Raw genomic sequence first — 23,229 nt, 5'->3', positions numbered from 1 at the left:
GTTATAGATGTATAAAGAATAGATCTGTTCCTGTCCCTTGTCACAGATGTATATAGAATAGATCTGTTATAGATGTATAAAGAATAGATCTGTTCCTGTCCCTTGTCACAGATGTATATAGAATAGATCTGTCACAGATGTATAAAGAATAGATCTGTTATAGATGTATAAAAAATAGATCTGTTCCTGTCCTTTGTCACAGACGTATATATAATAGATCTGTTATAGATGTATAAAGAATAGATCTGTTGCTGTCCCTTGTCACAGATGTATATAGAATAGATCTGTTATAGATGTATAAAAATAGATCTGTTCCTGTCCTTTGTCACAGATGTATATATAATAGATCTGTTATAGATGTGTAAAAAATAGATCTGTTTTAGATGTATAAAAATAGATCTGTTATAGATGTGTAAAAAATAGATGTTATAGATGTATAAAGAATAGATCTGTTATAGATGTGTAAAAAATAGATCTGTTATAGATGTATAAAGAATAGATCTGTTCCTGTCCTTTGTCACAGATGTATAAAGAATAGATCTGTTATAGATGTATAAATAGATCTGTTCCTGTCCTTTGTCACAGACGTATATAGAATAGATCTGTTATAGATATGTAAAAAATAGATCTGTTATAGCTGTATAAAGAATAGATCTGTTATAGATGTATAAAAATAGATCTGTTCCTGTCCTTTGTCACAGATGTATAAAGAATAGATCTGTTATAGATGTATAAAGAATAGATCTGTTATAAATGTATAAAGAATAGATTTGTTATAGATGTATAAAATAGATCTGTTCCTGTCCTTTGTCACAGATTTATATAGATCTGTTATAGATGTATAAAAATAGATCTGTTCCTGTCCTTTGTCACAGATGTATATAGAATAGATCTGTTATAGATGTGTAAAGAACAGATCTGTTCCTGTCCCTTGTCACAGATGTATATAGAATAGATCTGTTATAGATGTATAAAGAATAGATCTGTTCCTGTCCCTTGTCACAGATGTATATAGAATAGATCTGTCACAGATGTATAAAGAATAGATCTGTTATAGATGTATAAAGAATAGATCTGTTCCTGTCCCTTGTCACAGATGTATATAGAATAGATCTGTTATAGATGTATAAAGAATAGATCTGTTCCTGTCCCTTGTCACAGATGTATATAGAATAGATCTGTTATAGATGTATAAAGAATAGATCTGTTCCTGTCCCTTGGCACAGATGTATATAGAATAGATCTGTCACAGATGTATAAAGAATAGATCTGTTATAGATGTATAAAGAATAGATCTGTTCCTGTCCCTTGTCACAGATGTATATAGAATAGATCTGTCACAGATGTATAAAGAATAGATCTGTTATAGATGTATAAAGAATAGATCTGTTCCTGTCCCCTGTCACAGATGTATATATATCTGTTATAGATGTATAAAGAATAGATCTGTTCCTGTCCCTTGTCACAGATGTATATAGAATAGATCTGTTATAGATGTATAAAGAATAGATCTGTTCCTGTCCTTTGTCACAGATGTATATAGAATAGATCTGTTATAGATGTATAAAAAAATAGATGTTATAGACATAAAATAGATCTGTTCCTGTCCTTTGTCACACAGACGTATAAAGAATAGATTGATGTTGACTCTATTTGCAGTAAATATGAAGAACCTTTACCTTTATTATTCTAATATTTACATGTTTCAAAGTGTGCAAAAATGTGCAATATTATGTTGTTACTGTAGCTTTAACACTATTTTATTAAGTCTACATTTTCTGTCATCTTTTCTTCATTGAAGTTCTCTGTTAAACCATTTTAACAATGACTGTGACCACCTGTGTTCTTAGTTAACCTCTTCACTGCAGGTCAAATGAGTCCAAACTGAGGAGGCTTCGCTCTCCAACATGTCTGAGATCTTTAGGCAGAGCTGTTTGAAGGACGGACGCTGCTCCGCCCTCTGCAGAAAGAACACACAACACACAAAACTACATTAAAACTACACAAACTATAATAAAATGTCATAAAACTACAATAAAATAATACAAACATTAATAAAATATCATAAAACTACATTACAATTACACAAACTTTAATAAAATGTCATAAAACTACATTAAAACTATACAAACTTTAATAAAATATCATAAAACTACACAAAACAACAAAAACATGTCATAAAACTACATGAATGAGAATAAAATGTCATAAAGCCACATTAAACTACAATAAAGTGACATAAATATACGTTATCTACAATAAAACAAAACTACAATAAACTAGAATAAAAAGACTAATACACATTAAAACTACAGAAACAATATCCAAATGAGGTAAAAAAATAATAATAATAATAAAACAACGAAACAAAACAAAAACTAGATAATAATGACATGATTAACAATAAAAATATACGAGACGACACTAAAACAATTAAAACTACATTAAACTAAAAAAACTACAACATAAAAACATGAATGTATATTTAATAAATAAAACTAATTTAAAATACATACAGACTTATGCTACAGATAAATAGTTTATAACTGTAAACTAACCCGGACCCAGCAGAGCATCATGATGTCATAGATGGTGGGCGGAGCCAGTCTGGGCCTGTGGAGGCGGTGCCCCTGCGTTACCATGGTAACCACCTCAAGGTTGCTGTGATTCTTAAAGGGCATCTGACCCTCGGTGAAGACCTCCCACATCAGCACGCCTGGACACAGACAGAAATGTGATGAGTCACGGTTCTGCAGAGATGTGCTGAGTCATGATTCTCTGGAGATGTATCGTGTCAGCATTCTACAAAATGTGCTGAGTCATGGTTCTACAGAGAACACCATCAGTAGGGTAAAACTAACCTGGTTTGCACTCCTCTGACTTGTAGCCGCTGCGTCATGCACAGGTTCTATAAACGCGCTCTGCTAGCTGCCACCATCCGTTTTGTTTCCTTTAACCTCTGTCCTCACGCCTGTAACCTATGAGCCGCAATGCATTATGGGTACCTGTAGTGTACTCTGAAAAAGGTCCGCTACGGCCAACCAAAAAACTTAATTTTAAGTGCAACGGCTCATTATTTTATACCGTGACAAAAACAAGACAATATCGAGGCACTTTTAAAACCGCGGTATTGCAATATTGTCAATACCGTGACATTCCAAATACTGAGTCATGATTCTCCAGAGAATATGCAAAGTCATGATTCTGTAGAGATACACTGAGAAATGATTTTACAGAAATGTGCCGAGTCATGCTTCTATAGAAATGTGCCGAGTTGGGATTCTGCAAGATATAGTGTTGAGTCATGACTGCATTATTCATTGACTAGATTAAAGTAGTTGACGCACACAGACAAGAGATGGTGATGAGTGACTCTGGGGGGTGTTTACAATGAGCTGGTGATCATGTTAGCTGGTGGCTAAGTGTTAGCTTGTCATTAGCTCACCGTACGACCACACGTCCGACTTGCTGCTGTATTTGCGGAAGCTGAAAACCTCGGGCGGCGACCATTTGACGGGGAACTTGGCTCCAGATGAACTGGTGTACTGGTCGTCCAAAACGTACCTGGCCATGCCAAAGTCGGACACCTTCACCACCAGGGCCTCGTTCACCAGGCAGTTCCTGGCTGCCTGCAGGAAGAGATTAGAGACGTTTTAGTTCTGGTTGGTCAGCTAGTTGTGGTTGGTTAGCCTTGTGGTACCAGGTCTCTGTGGATGAAGCCGTGGGCCTCCAGGTACTCCATCCCCTGACACACGTCCAGGCACAGGCTGAGCAGGGAGCCCAGGCTAAGGGCCCCACGGCCCTGCCACAGGAAGTCCAGCAGGGGGCCTCGCTCCATGAACTCTGTGATGATGTACAGGGGTCGCTGCTGACTGCACACCCCGTACAGCTGCACCAGCTTAGGATGGGACAGCTTCCTGCTAGGGTCAAAGGTCACTGTGTTGGTAGTGTGGGTGACCCACATGCTAAGCTAACTAAACATGTTGGACTGGTTGCTATGTACTAAGCTAACCCAAACATGCTAAGCTCCTTCAAACAGTGTTTGAGGTAATAGGGTTACCAAAATGGTTAACCTCTCTCTGTCTACTGGTGTGTTCCCAATGCTTTCAAACACAACATTGGGAATAGTGAGTTAGCTTAGCATGTAGCAACAAAACAAGTGGGACTGTTCGCTACATGCTAAGCTAACCAAACACATGCGACTTGTTCTCACATCATGACTCGGGCCTCCTCTATGAAGTCCTCCTCCAGCATGGCCCCCCTCCTGATGGCCTTGATGGCCACCCTGTACCGGGCCTTCCACATGCCCAGCCTCACTACTCCAAACTGGCCGCTACCCAGCTCCTTCAGGAAGGTCAGCTCGCTGGGGTCAATCTCCCACTTCTCTGCAGATAAACAACGTCAGACATCAGAGTTTTAAAAAGTGGTGCCCAGCGCTCCCCGAGGTGGACTCACCGTAGCTGAACCCGGCTGTGGATGGAGCAGACTTCTCCTGCTTACCCACGGGATACCTGAGCCGGGCCACCAGACCTTCAGGATCACAATCAGGATTAATGTCACTTACGTCATGGATTAGGACCCAGACTGTGGTTTACCTGCCGCGTTGTGTTGGTGGTACTGGATCAGGTCTGGGATGGAGCTGAACCGTAACTTCTCAGACAGATAGAAGAGTTTAGGGGAGGAACCTGACGTCTCCTTAATGTGGTAATGTCCAATAGCTGGACCTGCATCACTGCAACAAGACCAGAACCAGTTCAAATCTAGACCAGAACCAGAGACACTGAGACTGGAACAGTCCACAACGAGGTCAGGATCAGAACCAAGGATCAGTGTGTAGACCAAAGATGTCATTAAGTGATGGTTTGTTGTCCTTTTTATGTGTTTTTAGAGTCACTTTGTGTGAGTTTTTGTTGATTTTTGTTGTTATTTTGCATATTTTTCTCTCCATTAGTGTTTTCTTGTTTTTGTGTAACTGTAGTTTTGCATATTTTTCAGTTTTTTGCACATCCTTGTAATCTTTTTGTGCAATATTGTTGTCATTTTGTGCATTTTTTCGTTGCTTTGTGTGGTTTCTGGGTTATTTTGTGTAGTGTGTTGTTGGGGCTCATACTTCTTCTAACTTGTTGGGTTACAGATTTAGGAGCAATTGTTTTGGGGTGGTGGACTGAGGTCCATTCTAGGGAACATGTGGTTACCCTTCACTGGACTTGGTCAACACAGACACGGTGTAAGCTCCAGAAGTGCTGGAGTCTCTGACCAGGAATGCTCCTTCTTTGTCCTGCAGGGGGCGACACACACACACAAACACACACTCAGCCATGAGCTCAGAGCAGCAGCTGTTTGATCAGGGAGCTTTACTGACCTCTTTCCTCAGCAGCTCCTCAGCTTTGTTCCTGTTCACATGTTTAACGTACCAACTAGAAACAAAAAACAGCAGCATTTGTCCAAATGTTAAATGTCAAATTACAACATTCAAAAAGTTATTATAATTAAGGCCGCAAGCGGCGTTGTAGGGTCCAAAAAAGTGGTCGGGGTCGGTAACCCAATGGAAAAACAGCTTAGATATTGCATTTAAAATGTTTTAGCATTAGCATTAGCCTAGCAATAACCAAGCATTACCCTAGCAATAGAATTAACTTAGAAACAGCATTAGCCAAACATGAACCTAGCAATAGCATTAACAATAACATTAATGTAGCATTGACCAAACATTAGCATTAGCCTAGCATTAGCAATAACTTAGCACTAGCCAAGCAATAGCATTAGCCTAGCATTAGCAATAACTTAGCACTAGCCAAGCAATAGCATTAACCTAGTACGACGCTATTTTGAGGTCAACATTACATATCGTCTTTCAGCTAGAGCTGTTAGCATGGCACTACTAAAAGTGACCATTTAGTAGTGCCAACTGAGAACGCAAAGCATGATGGGTAATTGTCACACTGAGTCTTGTTTAGGCTGATCTACAAAGACATTAATTCATTACACGTACACTTTACATGTAAATGGTCAAATATTCAACCTAGCCGATGATGTCTGCGTTCCTCACTGAAGAGTTTCCATATCCTGTTTGCTCAATAATTATAAACCTGAACTATCTTCATAAAAGTATGAATTATTGCTTTTAAATGTATTTTCTACTTGTGTGTTTAAAGAGTTTTTAATGATGAGCACTCACACACACTGCACCAGGTTCCCACACTTCTTCTCTGTGACGTAGTTACTAGGAATGTAGCCCTCCTCTCTGTGGACACACACGCACACACACACACACACACACAAATTAAAGACCTAACAGTTCAATAAATACCAGTATTGTCCTTTAGGTGTCGCTGTGCTCTGAGCTGTAATCACACTGAACAGTTAATGTGTACAGACAATAAACAACCCTGCTTTGTCGTCAAAGGTCACCTCATGTGTACCTGCAGCAGGTAGAGTCACAGAGTCTGAGTTCTCCTACTTAATGCTCACACAGCACACAAACAACTGCAGAAAAACACACAAAAATTTGCCCAAAAAACATATAAACATTGAATAATGCACAAAAGGACAACATTAATGCACACAAATTACGACAAAAATACATCACAACAACAAAAAGGCACTAAAAGACAGTAAAAATGCCAAAAACACAAACAAAATAGAGTAAAATACACAAAATGACAACAAATTCACACAAAATGACTGAGAAGTACAAAAAGGGACAAAAAAGTAACATAGGATGGACCCAAAAACACAGAAAAAGACTGAAAAATAAACAAACAAAAAAAAACATTAATAAATACAAACGACTCCAAAAATCCAACATGACTAAAAAACACACAAAATGACAATATAAATACACAAAAATAGATCTACCTACATGTACTAGATCTACCTACATGTACTACATCTACCTACATGTACTAGATCTACCTACATGTACTAGATCTACCTACATGTACTAGATCTACCTACATGTACTAGATCTACCTACCCCTACTAGATCTACCTACATGTACTAGATCTACTTACCCCTACTAGATCTACCTACCCGAACTAGATCTACCTACATGTACTAGATCTACCTACATGTACTAGATCTACCTACCCCTACTAGATCTACCTACCCGTAATAGATCTACCTACATGTACTAGATCTACTTACCCCTACTAGATCTACCTACCCGTACTAGATCTACCTACCCGTACCAGATCTACCTACCCGTAATAGATCTACCTACTCATACTAGATCTACCTACCTGTACCAGATCTACCTACACATAATAGATCTACCTACTCGTACTAGATCTGCCCACCTGTACCAGATCTACCTAACCGTAATAGATCTACCTACCCGTAATAGATCTACCTGCCCATACTAGATCTACCTACTAATACTAAATCTACCTACCCGTACTAGATCTACCTACTAATACTAAATCTACCTACCCGTACTAGATCTACCTACCTGTAATAGATCTACCTACTCATACTAAATCTACATACTAATACTAAATCTACCTACCTGTAATAGATCTACCTACTCGTAATAGATCTACCTACCCATAATAGATCTACCTACTCATACTAGATCTACCTACTGTACCAGATCTACATACCAATACTAAATCTACCTACCCGTACTAGATCTACCTACCTGTACCAGATCTACCTACCCATACTAGATCTACCTACTAATACTAAATCTACCTACTAACACTAAACCTACCTACTAATACTAAATCTACCTACCCGTAATAGATCTACTTACCCCTGCTAGATCTACCTACCCATACTAGATCTACCTACTCATAATATATCTACCTACCCGTAATAGAGCTACCTACTCATACTAGATCTACCTACCTGTACCAGATCTACCTACCCGTAATAGATCTACCTACCCGTACTAGATCTACCTACCTGTACCAGATCTACCTATCCGTACCAGATCTACCTACCCGTAATAGATCTACCTACCCGTACTAGATCTACCTACTCATACTAGATCTACCTACCCGCACTAGATCTACCTACCCGTAATAGATCTACCTACCCGTAATAGATCTACCTACTCATACTAGATCTACCTACCCGTAATAGATCTACCTACTGTACCAGATCTACGTACCCATACTAAATCTACCTACTCGTACTAGATCTACCTACTGTACCAGATCTACGTACCCATACTAAATCTACCTACCCGTACTAGATCTACCTACTCGTACTAGATCTACCTACCTGTACCAGATCTACCTACTCATACTAGATCTACCTACCCATACTAGATCTACCTACCCATACTAGATCTACCTACCCATACTAGATCTACCTACCCGAAATAGATCTACCTACCTGTAATAGATCTACCTACTCATACTAAATCTACATACTAATACTAAATCTACCTACCCGTACTAGATCTACCTACTCATACTAGATCTACCTACCTGTACCAGATCTACCTACTCATACTAGATCTACCTACCCATACTAGATCTACCTACCCGAAATAGATCTACCTACCTGTAATAGATCTACCTACTCATACTAAATCTACATACTAATACTAAATCTACCTACCCGTACTAGATCTACATACCCGTACTAGATCTACCTACCCGTAATAGATCTACCTACCCGTACTAGATCTACCTACCCATAATAGATCTACCTACCTGTAATAGATCTACCTACTCATACTAAATCTACATACTAATACTAAATCTACCTACCCGTACTAGATCTACCTACCCGTAATAGATCTACCTACCCGTAATAGAGCTACCTACTCATACTAGATCTACCTACCCGTAATAGATCTACCTACCCGTACTAGATCTACCTACCCGTAATAGATCTACCTACTCATACTAGATCTACCTACCCGTAATAGATCTACCGACCCATAATAGATCTACCTACCCATACTAGATCTACCTACCCATACTAGATCTACCTACTGTACCAGATCTACGTACCCATACTAGATCTACCTACCCATACTAGATCTACCTACCTATACTAGATCTACCTACCCATACTAGATCTACCTACCCGTGCTTGTTGCGTGCTCTGTACCAGTTGACGTCACACTTTTCCAGGACCAGGTACTCGCAGCCTTGGACCAGGCTCAGGTCGTGAGGTTCAGTTCCTGGGAAGTTGTACAAAGCCACCACCACCACCTGCTCCTCCTCCTCCTCCTCACCTGTACAGCTGGAGGTGGGAGGAGCTAAAGGACGAGGGTTCACAGGCTGAAACAGAGTCACACAGGTGAGCCTTTAAAACTCTGACCTTTGACCTCTAAACACAGGAAGCAGAAAAACAACCTTTTCAGCAATGCAGTGTTAATGTGTAGCTAGCTGCTAGCACTCACCTTAGCGTCCTTCAGCTCCTTTCTGGGAATGGGAGGTAACGGTTTCCTAAAACCTGACACCAAGAGTAAAAAATTAAATACACACAATAAGCATATTTAATAAAAACTAAACAACAAACATGTATATAAAGAATAAAATAAATGTATATAAAGCATATAATAAATGTTTATATAGATAGAATCAGTTCATATAAAGTATGTAATACATGTATATAAAGATAACCCCAGTGTATATAAATTATGATAAATTATATAAAGATAAAATCCTAACAAAGTATATAATAGTACCATGTGTGCATAAAATATATAATAATGTATATAAAATATATAATAATGAATATAAAGTATATAATTATCATATATAGAGTATATAATAGTACCATATGTGTGCATAAAATATATAATAATGTATATAAAATATATAATAATGAATATAAAGTATATAATTATCGTATATAGAGTATATAATAGTACCATATGTGTGCATAAAATATATAATAATGTATATAAAGTATATAAAAACGTATTTAAAGTATATAATAATGTATATAAAGTATATAATTAATGTATATAGAGTATATAATAGTACCATATGTGTGCATAAAATATATAATAATGTATATAAAGTATATAACATATTTAAAGTATATAATAATGTATATAAAATATATAATAATGTATATAAAGTATATAATAATGTATATAAAATATATAATAATGTATATAAAGTATATAATAATGTATATAAAATATATAATAATGTATATAAAGTACATAATTAATGTACATAGAGTATATAATAGTACCATGTGTGCATAAAATATATAATAATGTATATAAAGTATATAATAAGATATTTAAAGTATATAATAACGTATATAAAGTATATAATAACGTATATAAAGTATATAATAACGTATTTAAAGTATATAACATATTTAAAGTATATAATAACATATATAAAGTATATAATAAGATATTTAAAGTATATAACATATTTAAAGTATATAACATATTTAAAGTATATAATAACATATATAAAGTATATAATAAGATATTTAAAGTATATAATAACGTATATAAAGTATATAATAACGTATTTAAAGTATATAATAACATATTTAAAGTATATAATAATGTATTTAAAGTATATAATAAGATATTTAAAGTATATAATAACATATTTAAAGTATATAATAATGCATTTAAAGTATATAATAACGTATTTAAAGTATATAATAAGATATTTAAAGTATATAATAACATATTTAAAGTATATAATAAGATATTTAAAGTATATAATAACATATTTAAAGTATATAATAACATATTTAAAGTATATAATAAGATATTTAAAGTATATAATAACATATTTAAAGTATATAATAATGTATTTAAAGTATATAATCAATGTATATAGAGTATACAATAGTACCATATGTGTATACAGTATAAAACGAGCGCTGTGATTAGCTCCTACCATCAGAGTGGAGCTGGTACTCTGCACAGCCTGGAGCCGTTTTCTCTGCCTGACGACAGCACAACCATGAACCTTCCAGCCAAAACTCAGGGTGAAACTTCACTGACACCACAGCGTTGTTTTTGATCGCTGTAACACACAGACACACAACCACACACAGACACACAACCACACACAGACACACAACCACACACAGACACACAACCAAGTTTTTTTTAATGTGCACAAAGTGACGTGGTTTTAACTAACTTAAACTATTTTAAGGGTTTGAAAAAAAAGAAACCAACAGGTACGCTATGCTATAATAGTTAGGGGGAAAATGACACCACAGAGAAAACATTAATATATATTGAATATTGCCGTTCTGATTGGATGGTATGCATCAAAGCATCATCTCAAGATATATATCGTGATATAGTTTGAAAATAACAAGACATTTAAAAAAGGCCATATGGCCCAGCCCTAGAGGTGAGCTAAGGTTTTATTTTGTCTACGCCTTCGCTGCACTCTAACCCTAGTGAACACTAGGGTGAACAGTGGGGGAGTGGGTGACCTCATGCTCTCACCCTGTTTGAGGTGTTGTACCCAGAGGTTCCTGCTGTTCTCACTGGGAGCAAACACGTACAGCGTGTGGGAGTCATACACCACCTGAGGAGGAGGAGCCTAGGGTTAGCGTGTGAACAAGGAAGGGGGCGTGGCAGGTGCTGCGGACCTGGAAGGGGAACTTGTAGAGGCAGGGCATGTTCTCTGTACCGCCCTTCACTACCTCCACACAGCGGACATGACTCAGCTCTATGGAGCCTCTCCTCAACCTCTTCTGTGGACACAAACATTAGTTACTGAAGTTGGTGGGCGTGGCCTGTCGGTGGGAGTGGCCTGTTGTCTGTCTGACCGTGGCCTTGCCCTCATAGTAGCACAGCTGACTGCTGGTGAGGACGAAAAGACGCTCTTTGTAGTTCAGAGGAGACGTTCTCTTCTTCTGCTGCGAACGCTTGAACAGCTTCTCCTCCAATAGCAGCTCAGAACTCATCCTGGCGCCGCCCACCAGCTTCTAGCCCATTGGTGGGTTTGACTGAGAGATGACACAAAACACTGATCAGATTCTCATAAAGCCAAACATTTAATCAATAATATTATATTTATTTATCATTGAGATGCACTTTACCACAGGGGGCGGAGCCACAAACATTACCAACATTAACATCAGAGTTAGACTAATGACCAATCAGAGCATGAGGACAGGAAACAACAGTTTGTTGTTTTGTGTATTTTCCTCTCATTTGGTGTGTTTTGTTGTTTTATGTTCTTGTTCTTTTTGTTATTGTGCGGTGTGCACACACCTACACTCGTGCGCGCACCGCACACACCAATACACTTGCGTGCACCGCACAGACCTACACTTGTGCGCGCACCGCACAGACCAAGACTCGTGCGCGCACCGCACACACCAAGACTCGTACGCGCACCGCACACACCAATACACTTGCGTGCACCGCACAGACCTACACTTGTGCGTGCACCGCACACACCAATACACTTGCGCGCACACACCTACACTCGTGCGCGCACCGCACACACCAAGACTCGTGCGCGCACCGCACACACCAATACACTTGCGCGCACACACCTACACTCGTGTGCGCACCGCACACACCAACACTTCACAGATATGTGCCAACAGTTCGGCGGCTGCCTAGGGCGCCATCTGCTGGAGGGGTGCCAAATTGCACCGGCCCCCAAATAAAATTATTATTATTATTAATAATATTGTTAATAATAAAAAGATATAATGAACGTGAAACAACTTTTACAATCATTGTACATGTTTTCTCTTCATTAAATATTAATAATAAAAATCTGTAACTATACCAGCAGATGTTTTGCTCATATTTATAATTATTCTATTTTAATTCTAGTTCTATATAATTCTATTGTGTTGTTTACACATTGTGTTAGTGACCATAAAACCAAACCGGAGAGTATTATTATTTTAACTTTTATTAAAGCCTGCTCTGGTTGTTCTTATTCTCTATGAACTAATATTACATGTAAATATAAGTGCACGCTGCTCGTGCACCTGCTCCGTCACTTATTTCAACATTTACTACATAAAACGTCTTTAAAATCTTTTTTCATCACTGTGGTTAAATAGAACACATTTTAACCCATTTTAATCCTTAAAACGTGATTTATTTTTTTTTAAAGCGCGCCCCTGGAGCGCGAGCCGCGTGCCCGCGCACTGATTTCCAAGTGATTTGATTGAACTTTTACTGCATTGAAACGTCTTTAAAAACACTTTAACGGTGAAAACGTGCCTTAAATGTCGTGTTTTAGAGCAGTGAGGATCAGCACGTGCTTTTCTATCAAACCTACAGGATTAAAATGTGATATTTAGGATTCTTTTTACCGTTTTTGGTCCATTTCCGGTGTTAGAAAAAGCCGCTAAAAGCAGCGCTGGGTTGTAAATATTGATTAAAACGTGTAAATGATGAATAAATGAAGGTTTCTGACCTCTGTGAAGTCTTTCTATTCTTCTGGATTCTTCTCCGTTCATCCGCGTGCACCCAGGAAATGAAGCACGGACACGCGCACGGACACAAACTTCCTCGTTCAACGCGATCATAAAAACCACCAAAAAACACCGTTTAATCAGGTTAAAATAAGCTTTTTAAAGGTGTTACAGAATATATTAAAAACATAAATAAAGTAATTCAACTAAACGTTTTTTTTTAAATGTTAAATAATAAATTAGTTTAAAAAAAGTTGAATTTAACCTGAATGTATTCACTAAAAACATGGCAGAAGCTTTTATTTTGGTAAAACTTTTTTTAAATCTTCAAACAAAATAAAAAAAATAAATAAATAAATAAATATATATATATATATATATATATATATAATTTTTTATTTAAATGTTTTTTTCTAAGTTTTTTGTAGATTTCTATCTGATTTATATGTTTTTATATTTTTTTAAATGTATTGTCTTTTTATTTATATATTTTATTTATCTATTTTGAGGAGAATCTTCGACGTGATTATTAAAACCGTTTAATCACATTAAATTTAGTTTAAAATAAACACTCCATAAGCTTTTTCAAGGTCTTACAGAATATATTAAAACAATATATAATAACGCTATTAAATAAAATGGCATTTTGAACATTTAAAAAAATGTTAAATAAGAATTTATTTTAAATTATGTTTCGAAAATTTTAAAGGAAAATATTTAGTTGAGATTTATAATTTCTAAAATTATGTATATTTTGAAGCTTTTTTTGTTTGTTTTTCTATCTAATTCATATGGTTTGATATTTTTAAAATGTGTTGTCTTTTTATTTGTTTATTTATTTTTATTTATTATAATCTCAGTATTTTGAGCAAATAAAAGTTTAATCTGAGTTTAATCTCAATGTTCAGTGCGATTATAAAAACTTCTCGTCAACACTGGTAAATGACGTTCAGTTGAAAATAAACACTTCATAAACTTTAATAAAGCTGTTACAGAATCTATAGAAAAATATAATGATGTAGTTAAATTTAATTACATTTCAAAATGTTTAAAATTTAAGAATTTCTTTAGTTTTAAATTTTCAATCCTTTCTTAAATTGGTTACAAACTTTTAAGAATCCTAATCCGGTAATTCTCTGACTTTTAACCTGAAAATATTCACTACAAACATCAATGTGCAAATGGACACAATCGAGGAGCTTTTGTTTTGGTACAATTATTTTTAAATATTCAAAACAAATAATCTTTATTATTCATTTGAGTTTTTTCAATGTTTAAAATTGTTCATATTTTTTGTATATTTCTGTCTGATGTTTTTAAATGTATTGTCTTTTTATTTATTTTATTCATGTTTACATCTTTTTATTTGTTTTTGGATAATTTAAAAGCATTTTTTGCATTTTGAGTTTTTTTTTTCTTACTTTTTCATTATAATTAATTAAATAATGTTTGATGAATAATTATTAACAAACTGAGCTAAATATTATTATTATAATGCACACACGATGGCGCTGTTTCCTCAGGTTTATCCACACGTTGAGACACTGATTTAACTCTGTTTATTACATATTTTATTTATTTGTTTAAAATATGATGAAATCAAAAATAAAACGTTTAAACCTAAAAACTTACATATATTTTAAATTCATATCCTTTAAACTTTATATAATTCAATTAAATCCTCTACAAACCAAAACCCTGATTTAATGAAATTTAATTGAATGAAAATTTTACATTTTAAAATTCTAATTTCATATCCAAACATGGATTTAATTTAATGAAATTTAAATCTGCACATTTAAATTTTATTTTGAATACTTGCTTATATAAAGTTGAACATTTCCTTTAATAAAATAAATAAATGAAAACTCATTTAATTTCAAAATGAACGATAATACATATCTAACTGCTGATTGGACGAATGTCTGCTGTCTGTAAACATGTCCTCTGGACTTAAAATAAACGAACTATTGATCCACTGATAAGGAAACAACCGTCATTTACTCTAAAGCTACAAAAACACACCACATGATAGAAAAGGACACACAATGATTCCAAAAACAACAACATAAATACACAAAATTACTGCACAACAACTTACAAAATCACAACAACGCATAGAATGACAAGAAAGTACAACAAAAACACACAAAAATGACAGAAAAATACACAAGAGGACTCAAAAACATGCACAAAAATACAGAAATATCTAGAAAATTACACAAAAACCACTCAAAAACTCACAACATGGTGGGAAAATTCACGAAAGGAACCGAAAACTACACAGGAACAACAAGAAACACATACACAAAAAGATCCAAAAACATTCTCACAAATAAAGAAAAATAACAATATACAAAAATGGCAAAAACTCACCACAATGGTGGGAAAAAACACATGAAGTGACAACAAAAGTTACACAAAACAACAAAATACACTAAGAAAAACACAATGTTTCCTGTATTAATGCTCAGCTTCTTTATCCTAATGCTGACATTAGCGTTGGTCATGTGACATTAAACCTGACTTACTGTATTTAAACCTGTTAAATAAAGTCTGAATTCTCTCACATTAAACCCAACTCTAGTGATTTTTTAAACGTAAACGTGGTCACTTTTCTGTTTCCCGTCACAGTGTGTGCTCCTGACCCTTTGTTCCACTCTGTGACTCAGGCTAAGTAAACTGGGTAATGTGGGTGTACAGGGTAAAGTGGTGAACAGGGTGAAGGTGGGGAGCGTCCCAGCGGTCGTTGACCTGCACAGATAAAAAGCCGTGGTCAGACGCAGACAGAGACAGAGACAGATGATGAAGATGCAGACGAGGCTCCTCCTCCTCCTCCTCGGCCTGTACGTGGCCCAGGCTCAGGATAATCTGGACTACGATGACTACGGCACGGTGAGCGCTAACGCTAACGCAGGATCATCCAAGAAAATACGCATTATCATTCCATTTAACGCACTAATCTGAGTTCATCTATAAACAAATGTCAAGATCTGGATTTTAATCTTTGAAATTTGATTTTAAAGGGAGTTCATTGTCAGAACTCAAAGTTTAATCTGTGAATTTTAAGCAAAAAATAAAAAAATCTGACTTTAATCTCAAAACTAGAAATTTAATCTGAGCAAAGAAAAATTTAATCTGACTTTAATCTTTGAAGTTTAAGAAAATACGTTTAATTCGAGTTCGATCTGTGAAATTTAAGAAAAAGAAAAATGTATGTCTTTAATCTGTGAATTTTAAGAAAGAAAAATAATCAGTGAATTTTAAGAAAGGGGTTTAGTCTGAGTTTATTATGTGAATTTTAAGAAAATAAAATTTTTATCTGTTTAATCCCAAAACATCTGTGAAATTTGAGGACAGAAAATATAATCTGTGATTTTTAAGGAAAGACCATTTTAATCTGTCTTTAATCTGTGAATTTTAAGAAAAGAAAAGATTAATCTGGGTTTAATCCCAAAACTACAAATTGAATCTATGAATTTTGAGCAAAGAAAACGTTTATTTGTGAATTTTAAAAAAAAAGGTTAATGAGTTTATTCTCTGAATTTTGAGAAAATACAAGTTTAATCTAAATTTAATCTTCAAAATTTAAGAAAAAATAAAGTTTAAACTGAATTCAATCTCAGAACTCAAAATTTGATCTGTGAATTTTGAGCAAAGAAAAAAAATTGTTGATTTTAAGAATAGAAAAAGAAAATCTGGGTTTAATCTCAAAATTTGAAGTTTAATCTCAGTATTTTTGGAGGAAAGAAAAGTAAGATTAATAATTGTAATCTCTAGATTGAGACTTTATTTTGAGTTCAATCTCAAAACCCATTCAATCTGAAAATTTGGAGCAAGAGAAAATTATTGATTTAAATAACTAAATTTTTAATTTAATTCTGATCAAAAAAAAGTAAGAATTGTGAAGAATTTAAAGATTAATGTCAAATAATTTAGAGATTAAAGTTACACATTTAAGCAAAGAAAAGTACAAATTCTAAATTTAATCCAAATATCATCTAAAAATTGTATATTTATGCTTAAATCTGACTTTATTCACAGAATTCTGAGGTTGTATTATGATGCAACCTAACTGTAGTTTATCAGTAGGTTAAAATAATCTGTCTTTTTTTCTGGTTTTATCTACAGGACAGCAAAAGTACCTCCAACAAAACGGTGAGAAAACACAAGAACACAAACTGTGAGCAATTAAAACTCAGACTCACACATGTTTGTCCCTCTGCAGGCCACCGTAGACGCACGAGGTCATCGACCGCTGAACCGCGGCAGAGAGACGTACACGGAAAACAGATACAGCCCCCCACCAATCAGCGGGGGAGGCCGGTAGGTTCTAGAAGTTTTAGGTTCTTCTAGATGCTTTATGTTCTTCTAGATGTTTTAGATTCTCTTGAATGTTTTAGGTTCTTGCAGATGTTTTAGATTCTTGTAGATGTTTCAAGTTCTTGTAAATGTTATAGGTTTTCATGGATGCTTTCGGTTCTTGTAGATGTTTTAGGTTTTTGTGGATAATTTAGGTTCTTGTAGATGTTGTAGTTTCTTGTAGATGTTTTAAATTCTTGCAGATGTTTCAGATTCTTGTAGATATTTCATGTTCTCGTAGATGTCTTAGGTTCTTGTAGATGTTTCATGTTCTCGTAGATGTCTTAGGTTCTTGTAGATGTTTCATGTTCTCGTAGATGTCTTAGGTTCTTGTAGATGTTTCATGTTCTCGTAGATGTCTTAGGTTCTTGTAGATGTTTCATGTTCTCGTAGATGTCTTAGGTTCTTGTAGATGTTTCATGTTCTCGTAGATACTTTAGGTTCTTGTGAATGTTTCAGGTTCTCATGGATGCTTTAGGTTCTTATAAATGTTTTAGGTTCTTGCAGATGATTTAGATTCTTGTAGATATTGTAGTTTCTTTTAGAATTTTTGGATTCTTTCAGATGTTATAATTTCTTGTTGATGTTTCAGGTTGTTGTAGATGTTTAATGTTTTTGTAGATGTTTTCGGTTCCTGACATGCCTGACATTCTTCACAGTTAAGTCCTTCTGTTTCAGGTACCGAGGTCGACCCACTGCAGCTCCGGCTGGATCTTCCCACAGTCAGGAGAAAGTGGAGCAGCCTGACGCAGGAGGATGTACCCACGCCTCTGAGGAGATGGTACGGACCGACACACAGACAGATGTGGATGCCTCTCGTGGAGGTTCCTCCATCCTTTGATTTGTTAACACACTAAGTCTCAGAGGACCAGGACCATCCATACATCTATAGGTCTACTATACCTCCTCAGAGGTCGGAGAACCTTCCACTGATTCCATGTTTGTCCTTCAGGGAATTTTGTGTCCGACTGGATGCGAGTTGAAGACCATGCTGCTGAAACAGGAGAGGAACGTCAAGACGGTAACCAAACTAGGCCTTAAGTGGTCTACTTTAAAGATGGTTTTCTTTATGTTTTTAACGTCCTCCTGTGTTTCCTACAGAGCATCAATGAGCTGAAGCCTCAGGTGGAAGAACTGTCTCGGTCCTCCAACAACGTCTACAACTACATCCACAGCATGTCCAACTCTCTGAGGGAGAGACAGAAGGTCTTCAACGGTCAGTCAGCATAACCACCGCTCACCGTTATCATTGCTATACAGTGTTTTCACTGCTTGTGTTGTTACTGTGATCAATACGTTTTATTAGGAATTTAGATGTTTATTAGGGGCCACTTCTGAAGAAGAAGAATATGCAGTTATCAATAATTATAATAGCTCAGGAATTCATGTCAAACTATTTACTCTTCTATTGCAAAACAATGTGTCGACCTTTAAGCATGTAAAGCTATCTTTACAATGTAAATGAGGGCTGGTCCAAGGGGGGGACTGGGACAACATTTCAGCCCACTACATTATCAGTGGACACCAAAACCATCATAAAGTCAGTGTCAGATCTTATTTTAATTATTATTCCCCCAGAAAACATTTTAACCCTTTTTCACCTTTTTCTTTGGCAATTTTGCAACTTCCTTTGTCAAATTTTTGCCTCTTTTAAAAAATTTCTCACACTTTTTTCAGACTTCAGCTCCTTTTGCCAATAAATACCCTTTTCCCTATTTTTTGTCAATTTTTTCCAAGTTCTTTTGACATTTTTACTTAAATCTTTGTCCTTTATTTATTTTTTTGCCGCTTTTCATCCAAATAAGTCCATCAACATCAAGTCCATCCTTTTTCCCTATATTTTGCCTCTGTTTGTTTCACAAAACATATCTGACTGGACCAGCCCACTTTGGGTCGACGGCCCAACGGGACGATGCTCGGTATTCCAGATGGCTGAAGTTCATCTGTTTAGTTGACTGCGGGAGCGGCAGGCTTCACAGCTGAGTTTTACAGAGAGAAAGAGTCTCAATGTCTAAAAAAAGTCTTTCATATGTATGAAGGAGAGGGTAAAGTTAGATTACAGTTACAGTTATTATTTGGATGCCTTCTCTCTAAAGAGGTGTGCTGTGGTATCTGTAAACCAGGACACAGACTGTATCTGCTACAATATGAAATATCTTTACAGACAACAACAATGTGATGAATCGCTACACCGACCGAGTGGAAGATCAACACGCCTACATCAAGGAGACCGTCGACACCGTGTTCCCGTCAAACATTAGGGTCCTGCAGGTTCGCGCACACACACAAACACACACTTGAACACACAGATCTAACCTTGCCGGCTCTGTAGGGCGTTCTGGATAAGATCAAGATGAAGATCCAGAAGTTGGAGAAAGCCATTCAGACACAGAGGGAGGAGTGCAAGGAACCGTGCACGAGCAGCTGTCCCATCCCCGTGGTGTCAGGTTCGGCCACACCCCCTACAGACACGTATAAACAACTACAGTTAGCCTTCAGTTTACTTTAATGTTTTAGGTTCTCGTAGACGTTTTAGGTTCTTGTAAATGTCTTAATTTCTTGTTAATGTTTAAGGTTTTCATACAGGTTTAAAGTTTTTCTAGATGTTTTGTAGACAACACTTACAACAGACACTAACAGCTACAGTATCCCTCAGTTTTCGTAGATGTTTTAAACTCGAAGTTTTAGGTTCTTGTAGAAGTTTCAGGTTTTTGTTGAGATTTTTAAATTTTCATAGATGTTTCATAGACCACGCCCACTACAGACACGTAAAAACAACAACAGTTATCCCTCAGTTTTAAATGGTAAATAGACTTGATTTATATAGCGCTTTTATGCCTACACTGAAGTAGCGCTATACATATCAACTCATTCACACAACCAATGGGACTGAGGTGGTTAACCACTGGGACCAACTTGGGGTTCGGTGTCTTGCCCAAGGACACTTTGACGCATAGACAGGTAGAGACTGGGATCGAACCCCCAGCCTCTCGATCAGAAGATGACCCCTCTGTTTTGTTATGTTGCAGGTAAGGAGTGTGAGGACATCTACAGACGTGGAGGGAAAGACTCTCAAATGTATCTGATCCAACCCGACTCCTTCTATCCTCCGTACAAAGTTTTCTGCGACCAAAGCACGCAGAACGGAGGTAAGTAACCGATGTTAATGATCAACGCTTCATATGATACTGGTTCAAAAACCTTTAACTACTGCAAGTTTTATTTTTCCAACAAACTGTTTTCGTTTGGAATTTGAATCTTGAAACACTGACTATTGGATGTTTAAACTTTGTTCTTTTCTTGAATACATAATACGCGTTTGATGCGTTTAGTCGTCCTGCGTTCTCCTTGGAAATACAATCTGTCCCGTTTTGATATTGATGATCAATCTCATTGGTTTTGAAGGCTGGCTGCTGATTCAGAACCGTTTGGACGGCAGTGTGGACTTCGGTCGACGTTGGGACGAGTACCGACGAGGTTTTGGAAACATCGCCTTCGACGTGGGCAAAGGTCACTGTGAGACTCCGGGTGAGCGTCACACACCTCTGAGATCTTAGCAACTGCTCCGTTTAGATATCGCTGACTCCTCCCCTCTGTCTGCATTTCAGGGGAGTATTGGCTGGGAAACGACCGCATCAGTCAGGTGTCCAAGATGGGTCCCACCGAGGTTCTTATCGAGATGCAGGACTGGACCGGAGCCAAGGTCAGTGCGAGCCTGACGTCATCGTCCTCACAAACGCGTCCGTCGCAGCGCTAACACTTTCCCTCTGATGTGACTCGTCAGGTGCATGCTCAGTACCAGAAGTTCACCGTCCAATCAGACACGTCCAACTACGTGCTGGCGGTGGACAGTTACTCTGGTAACGCTGGAAACTGCTTCCTGGACGGATCTCTGGAGCTGTTCGGAGAAAACCGCACCATGACTATCCACAACGGGATGATGTTTAGCACGTACGACCGTGACAACGACAACTGGTGGGTGTGAGACCAAAGTTTGGACGCTCAAATACTGGCATGTAGATGCCTAAATGGAGATGTTTGGAGCTTCAAGCATTGACATTTGGACTTTTCAGATTCTTGTAGATGTTTTAATTTCTCATAGATGTTTAAGGTTCTTGTAGATTTTTTTAGGTTCTCGTAGATGTTTTAGGTTCTCGTAGATGTTTTAGAATCTCTTGTAGATGTTTTAGATTTTCATAGATGTTTTAGGTTCTTGTAGATGTTTTAGAAATTATTGTAGATGTTTTAGGTTCTCGTAGACGTTTTAGGTTCTCTTAGATGTTTTAGAGTCTTGTAGATTTTTGAAGGTTCTCGTAGATGTTTTAGGTTCTTGTAGATGTTTTAGATTATTGTAGAGGTTTTAGGTTGTTGTAGAGGTTTTAGTTTCTTGTAGATTGCGACAACTGGTGGGTGTGAGTGCAAAATTTGGAAGCTCAAACACCAACATTTAGACGCTTAAACGCCAACGTTTGGACCTTCAAACATTGACATTTAAATGTTTCAATGACATTTCTACGTTTTAATGCCAATAAATTCCTCCGATTCCTTGTCTCTCAGGAATCCCGGTGATCCGTCCAAGCAGTGCTCCAGGGAGGATGGGGGCGGCTGGTGGTACAACCGCTGCCACTCGGCCAATCCCAATGGACGATACTACATGGGCGGGGCTTACAGCAAGGCAATGACCAAGCATGGCACAGATGACGGCGTGGTGTGGATGAACTGGAAGGGAAGCTGGTATTCACTGAAGGCCATCAGCATGAAAATCAGACCCTTCTACGCCCCCAGTTAGAACCAGCAGAGGGTGCCCTTTCAAAATAAAAGTATTTTCCCCCTTTGAGATGGAAAAACATCATCAAGTGACTTTCTTGTCTTTGTTTTCTACCACTGCTGTAATGACTGAATAAAGTATTATTTTTAAAAGTATATTTTATTATCTTACACCAACAGGAATTACACACAAATAATCAATAATAATTGAAATAAGGCACAAGAGGTTAGAAGTAAAGGCAAAAAATGTGAATAAAGAGAGAAAAACACACTGTGCTGAAACAAAGACAAAGATTCATATAATTGGGAAAAATTATTTAAAAACACATTTCAGTAACAAAAACAGATGATAACTAGAGAAAAAAGAAATAAAACAAAAATAGAAACTTAACAACAAAAAAAAAGACATAAAAACAAACAGCAATGCAACAGAAATAAAGAAAAACAACAGATAATATCCAAACGTTCCTCAGGGATCCTACATCAAAGTTCTCCTACCTTTGCTTGTCTGGGCTGCTTTGTTCTGGTTCCAGTGGTTCCTTTTTTCTCCAGCTGTGGTTAATGAACCAAACCCCAGTTTGTGATCAACTCATCACAGGAACCATATTAACAACAACAAACACACACAAAATGAGGGAAAAACACACAAATTTAGGAAATATATATTAATTGACACCAAATACACACAAAACAACAACAAAACCACACAACATGACAAAGAAATACATGAGATGATGATAAAAATACAC

General features: G+C 36.6%; 2 protein-coding genes across 3 annotated transcripts; one reads left to right on the top strand and one right to left on the bottom strand.

Moving 5' to 3' along the window:
- Positions 1-1,652: 1,652 nt before the first annotated feature.
- On the bottom strand, positions 1,653-13,426 carry tec (tec protein tyrosine kinase). Of its 2 annotated transcripts, none has more exons than XM_028473980.1 (17): positions 13,354-13,426; positions 11,735-11,914; positions 11,555-11,659; positions 11,409-11,490; positions 10,843-10,971; positions 9,363-9,415; positions 9,044-9,240; positions 6,179-6,244; positions 5,363-5,417; positions 5,196-5,278; positions 4,596-4,732; positions 4,456-4,530; positions 4,214-4,385; positions 3,701-3,917; positions 3,446-3,629; positions 2,559-2,716; positions 1,653-1,960 (listed from the first exon to the last, which is right to left on the bottom strand). In XM_028473980.1, exons 2-17 carry the CDS (start codon positions 11,870-11,872, stop codon positions 1,847-1,849), a joined length of 1,965 nt encoding a protein of 654 aa, XP_028329781.1. In that variant the 5' UTR covers positions 11,873-11,914; positions 13,354-13,426; the 3' UTR covers positions 1,653-1,846. The 2 variants fall into 2 exon arrangements, with proteins under 2 accessions (XP_028329781.1, XP_028329782.1); XM_028473981.1 differs by having other exon boundaries at positions 11,555-11,656.
- Positions 13,427-16,156: 2,730 nt separating this feature from the next.
- fgb (fibrinogen beta chain) lies at positions 16,157-22,565 on the top strand. Its single transcript, XM_028473997.1, has 13 exons — positions 16,157-16,246; positions 17,483-17,509; positions 17,580-17,677; positions 18,392-18,494; positions 18,666-18,734; positions 18,815-18,929; positions 19,878-19,984; positions 20,046-20,160; positions 20,743-20,862; positions 21,119-21,241; positions 21,322-21,416; positions 21,498-21,688; positions 22,271-22,565. The coding sequence occupies exons 1-13, from the start codon at positions 16,157-16,159 to the stop codon at positions 22,500-22,502; spliced, it is 1,485 nt and encodes a 494-aa protein (XP_028329798.1). The 3' UTR covers positions 22,503-22,565.
- Positions 22,566-23,229: the final 664 nt, after the last annotated feature.

The sequence above is a fragment of the Gouania willdenowi genome, chromosome 18 (genome assembly GCF_900634775.1).
Source record: "Gouania willdenowi chromosome 18, fGouWil2.1, whole genome shotgun sequence".
Lineage (NCBI taxonomy): Eukaryota > Metazoa > Chordata > Actinopteri > Blenniiformes > Gobiesocidae > Gouania > Gouania willdenowi.
Note: the sequence above shows the minus strand (reverse complement) of the source record. Positions and strands in the feature narration are given on the sequence as shown.

What these genes read in the sequence shown, in the direction of transcription:
- tec (XM_028473980.1), bottom strand. Translation starts at nt 11,872, where the DNA reads ATGAGTTCTGAGCTGCTATTGGAGGAGAAGCTGTTCAAGCGTTCGCAG. An exon ending in AGAGCACGCAACAAGCACGG is followed by an intron (nt 6,245 to 9,043) that starts GTAGGTAGATCT and finishes GTGTGTCCACAG; the next exon opens with AGAGGAGGGCTACATTCCTA. An exon ending in GGGAACCTGGTGCAGTGTGT is followed by an intron (nt 5,418 to 6,178) that starts GTGAGTGCTCAT and finishes TTTTGTTTCTAG; the next exon opens with TTGGTACGTTAAACATGTGA.
- fgb (XM_028473997.1), top strand. Translation starts at nt 16,157, where the DNA reads ATGAAGATGCAGACGAGGCTCCTCCTCCTCCTCCTCGGCCTGTACGTG. An exon ending in CCAATCAGCGGGGGAGGCCG is followed by an intron (nt 17,678 to 18,391) that starts GTAGGTTCTAGA and finishes CTTCTGTTTCAG; the next exon opens with GTACCGAGGTCGACCCACTG. An exon ending in TCCCATCCCCGTGGTGTCAG is followed by an intron (nt 20,161 to 20,742) that starts GTTCGGCCACAC and finishes GTTATGTTGCAG; the next exon opens with GTAAGGAGTGTGAGGACATC.